Source organism: Scomber japonicus, chromosome 4 (genome assembly GCF_027409825.1).
Source record: "Scomber japonicus isolate fScoJap1 chromosome 4, fScoJap1.pri, whole genome shotgun sequence".
Taxonomy (NCBI): Eukaryota; Metazoa; Chordata; class Actinopteri; order Scombriformes; family Scombridae; genus Scomber; species Scomber japonicus.
In genome coordinates, this window is record NC_070581.1 from 35977649 (window position 1) to 35982648 (window position 5000).

Genomic DNA, 5000 nt, shown 5'->3' on the forward strand with positions numbered 1-5000 from the left:
CGTCTCTTCGTCTAAACAGGCACCAAATGGCACAAAACCCTGAGGCAACGAGTTGCTACTAACAACAACTACATGTGTGTCAGCCCCACCTCCCCTCCCTCTCTCTCCCTCTGTCTCTCTCTCTCTCTCTCTCTCTGTCTCTCTCTCTCTCTCTCTCTCTCTCTCTCTGATATCTGTGTCCATGTAAACTTTATAGAGCTAATTAAATCCAGCTGGTGTAAAATGATGCAGCTTTATATTAAATTACAGGTTTTTAGATCCGCTGATGCTTGTTACATCCGTTAAGAATATGAACACATGAACTATTTTAATACTAATCGTCACGATCAGTCACGAATCCTGACTCAACTCTAATTAAATAGCATCTTCTGTCTGCTGCAGCAAAATATCTCTAAATCTAATTTATTTTTAATAATCCACACAGAAAACTTTCAGTTCTGTCTCCACAGCTCAGATCTTCTCATGAAGTCATGATCAGTGTTGGGAAACGTTACTGTTAAAGTAACTAGTTACATTATAAAGTAGCTAGTTACATTATAATGTAACTAGTTACTTTATAATGTAACTAGTTACCGTGTGAGAACAGTAATAGATTACTTTAGTGTTACTTTAAATAGACTGTAGCATCATCACACAGCCAAGTCTGAAGCATCATGTGTAAATCTTTCCAGTAATCAGATTACTCTACCACGTTACCTCCGACACTGCTCGTAACGTGTCGCTCTCTCACCAGCAGCAGCAGACGGTCACACTGAGCCTGATCGCATCCTGATACACGACAACCCACATCAGCTCTCCTGCTAAAGTCAGTTTTTAATCCTCAGCTAGTTGAATGAACCACCAAGCTAACGTTAGCTAGCAGCTTGTTGAATGAACCACCAAGCTAACGTTAGCTAGCAGCTAGTTGAATGAACCACCAAGCTAACGTTAGCTAGCAGCTAGTTGAATGAACCACCAAGCTAACGTTAGCTAGCAGCTAGTTGAATGAACCACCAAGCTAACGTTAGCTAGCAGCTTGTTGAATGAACCACCAAGCTAACGTTAGCTAGCAGCTAGCTGGCTCATTAAACAGCATGCTAACCTGTTAGATGCTGGTTTGGTTTCTGCTCTTCCACATCATGAGTTGGTCATACGGTGTAACTCTGATAGGCTGCCAGCTGTCAATCAAACAGGCACCAACACGCTGAGACTTAACTATTAACGTCTAAAACATTATGCTGACTGCAGAAAGGATTCAATATGATTTCAGTGTTTAAAGCTCAGTGATAATAAGAGTTGGTAAGATGATGAATTAATAAATGAGTTAAACTAGATTTAAAAGCAGCATCAGGTTAAAACAGCAGCAGATAAATTCAGACCTCCGCAGCAAGACATCATGGAGGTTACGACTCAGACCTCCGCAGCAAGACATCATGGAGGTTACACCTCAACATCATTAATATATTAATACAAGATTTACATTTAGTATTTCTGTTGGTTTTATATCATTTAAATCACATTTAAACCATTTTACCAAAAGTCAGACTGAATGCTCCTGAACATGTCAAATGGTGTAACCACAAAATGTCAAATGGTGTAACCACAAAAGAATGATAGATATTAAATAGTGTATCAGCTACAGTGTGTTTAAGTGGACTTATACTAATAATGACTTCATTTAAAACATGTAAATGTTTCCTGGTCTCCATGGTAACCAGATGAAATGTAATATTTAGAACAATAGTATTCCATTAGCTTTATTTAATATAAAAGTTATAATGTAAGATCATGCCTAACTAGTTGATATGGTGTTAGGTAGGAAGGAAGGAAGGAAGGAAGGAAGGATGTAAGATCATGCCACACTAGTTGATATGGTGTTAGGTAGGAAGGAAGGAAGGAAGGAAGGAAGCAAGGATGGATGTAAGATCATGCCAAACTAGTTGATATGGTGTTAGGTAGGAAGAAAGGTAGGAAGGAAGGAAGGAAGGAAGGAAGGATGTAAGATCATGCCAAACTAGTTGATATAGTATTAGGTAGGAAGGAAGGAAGGAAGGAAGGAAGGAAGGAAGGTAGGTAGGAAGGAAGGAAGGAAGGAAGGAAGGAAGGAAGGATGTAAGATCATGCCAAACTAGTTGATATGGTGTTAGGTAGGAAGAAAGGTAGGAAGGAAGGAAGGAAGGAAGGAAGGATGTAAGATCATGCCAAACTAGTTGATATAGTGTTAGGTAGGAAGGAAGGAAGGAAGGAAGGAAGGAAGGAATGTGTTTTATTGACTATTTACTGTTTTTAAGCAAGTTGAATTATTTGGTACAAAGTTTTTATGGTTACACCACTTAGACATTTTTACCATAATCCTCTAATATATTCTCCTTCCTACCTTCCTTCCTTCCTTCCTTCCTTCCTCCCTCCCTTCCTTCCTTCCTCCATTCCTTTATTCCTCCCTTCCTCCCTTCATTCCTTCCTTCCTTCCTTCCTTCCTCCCTCCCTCTCCTCTAATATATTCTCTCTAAATGGATTAAAAGCAGAAATTTGATGCTGGGTCCACAAAAAAAGAATGTGTGAAGTTATTCATACGTTTATTTTCACATTTTAACCCTTTAAATTTAAACTAAACCTCATGGACACTAATATAAACCTGACTGAGTTGTGTATACATATTGCTCAGTGCAGTTTGACCCCCCCCCCCCCCCCCCAGCTATCAGCTCTGATTGGTCAGATGAAGCTGGACAGCCTCCGAGTTGGAGCGAATCGCAGAGCATGACGCTCGTGCCTGGAAATTAACTTGAGATGAAACGAGACAAATAATCTGACGGGCTGCACATCGGATCTGCTCTCTGCCTGCAGGCGGGGGGGGTAATCACATCGGACGTCTGGCTGTGATTGGTCAGATTAGACGTGGCAGCAGAGTAATTGGCTGAGAGAAGATGAACCAGGTTGGAGTTTGTGAAGAATAAATGAGCTGATAGCTGAGGATGTTACAGCCTTTAAAGTCTGATACGCTCATTTAGGCCGAACGTTACTGAACACTTGAAGCAGACCTTAACCACAGCGTGATGATGTCATCCTGCTGTGAGTCACATGATCACACCACAGACCTGCAGCAGAGTTTAGACGAAATCAGGCTGGAATAAACTTTTATTTTTTCATTCATTAACCAACGAATAACTGAATAATCGCTGCCGACATTCACCAAGAGACAAATTATATAACGCATCAAAACTTTAAGCTTTAACTGCACAAACTTGTTTTCATTTAAATGACAATCAGCCTTCATTTCTTTACAGAAGCACATTCATTAGAGGCTAACTTACTACCAGTCAGCTAGCTAGCAGGCTAACTTACTACCAGTCAGCTAGCTAGCAGGCTAACTTACTACCAGTCAGCTAGCTAGCAGGCTAACTTACTACCAGTCAGCTAGCTAGCAGGCTAACTTACTACCAGTCAGCTAGCTAGCAGGCTAACTAGAGGTCAGCTCAGTCAGTTTTTCAGTTAAAAGAAAGACGACCACAACACAAAGGTCGAATTGAATGATTATTCGGTTTTCAGTTTAATGACAAATCCCTAATCAATAAGGTCTCAATACACAGCTGTCTATTAGCCGATCAATTTAATGGAGCTACGGTCCAATAGCTGTAATTTATCTTTGTTTGCTTTGATGTTCAGATGTTGGTTCAATAAAAAGCTCAGAAAACAAATAAACAACGTTACACCGTCAGTCCCATCTGCTACAATACATCACCATCACCATCACCATCATCATCATCATCATCATTAATTATTCATATCATTAGTTTGCAGACATTAACAATCAGATGATTCACTGATTCAGACAGCTTGTATTCACTTTACCTCCTGCAGTAAACTGATGCAGGTTTCCATGAAAGTAAAGTATTGACCAGTAAACTGTGTTTTCCTCCATGCATTAGTTTGTAGACTCTGTATTCAGGCTCCTGTATCCTACATCCATCACTTTCCTGCAGTGCTGCTGTAATCCTCTGGATCTGTTTCTACCCACCACTGCGTTTATGTCAGAGTTTAAAGCAGCTGCTCTGCCCCCCCCCCCCCCCCACATCGGGTGTCAGCTGATTCAGGAAGAGTCAGACAGCTCACGTTAACTCAGCTGAAAGACTTTTATCTACCTGCTGTAGAAAAGCTGAGTGGTGCTTGTCAGGATCAGAGGTAGAATATGGACTTAATGCACACGTCATCATTTTCCCTCCAAATCAGTTACTACGGCAACTAGCTGGCAGCTGTCACTCAAACTGACTTTAACGACTGACATAAAACCAGTTTCACAAATCAAAACATTTCTGCATCTGTAACGTCGACACAAAGGAAACATCATGAGAAGTATTTCAGTAATCTCTGATGACTCGTGGCTCCAGAACCAGAGTTGTCTGATGTGTCCGAGGTCAGGAATGAATTATTACAGTCAACAACACGAAGCTCATATTTTAACTCTCAGTGTAATGAGCTGTTATCTGCTCCTCTGCAGTTTAATGTTCAGCAAACAAAGCATTAGCATTTCCTCCTCAGAGGAAGCAGAGATGTGTACTCTGCTTTCACCACAGCATGAAAATGTGTCAGCAAAGCATCTTTATAGAAACTGGACCTGATGGATGTCTGCACAGTGACACTGGAGCAGGGTGGAGGTGGAGAGCTTTCATCACTATTACACACTGTTTCACACTTCTTTAAAGATATGTTCGATATTACTCAGCATAGACGATCATACTGGGTCAGGGTTAGAGTTAGGGGTTAGGGTTACCACATCTGCTGCTTCTGTTGAGCTCGTGTCTGAATTTGATCAAAGATGTGAAAAGTTCTGCAGCAGTCTGACAAACACCACACTGCTATTTTCATCACGATGATAATCACACATTTTTTACAAATTGGGCATGTTGAAATAATTTATATTTATTTATTTAGAATTATATAACCCTAAATATTTGTCCCACCAGTCTCAGGGTCAGGGTTAGGGTCAGGGAGAGGCTGACCCTGACCCTGACCCTGACTGAGTG

General features: G+C 40.8%; 1 protein-coding gene across 1 annotated transcript in view; it reads right to left on the bottom strand.

The window, feature by feature from the left end:
* The window catches only part of LOC128357757 (IQ motif and SEC7 domain-containing protein 2-like), a 24971-nt gene that overhangs the window by 17060 nt on the left and 2911 nt on the right, over nt 1-5000 (bottom strand). Inside the window, exon 4 of the mRNA XM_053318127.1 lies at nt 684-768. Coding sequence (XP_053174102.1) covers nt 684-768 — 85 coding nt within the window. The remainder of the gene's footprint in view (nt 1-683; nt 769-5000) is intronic.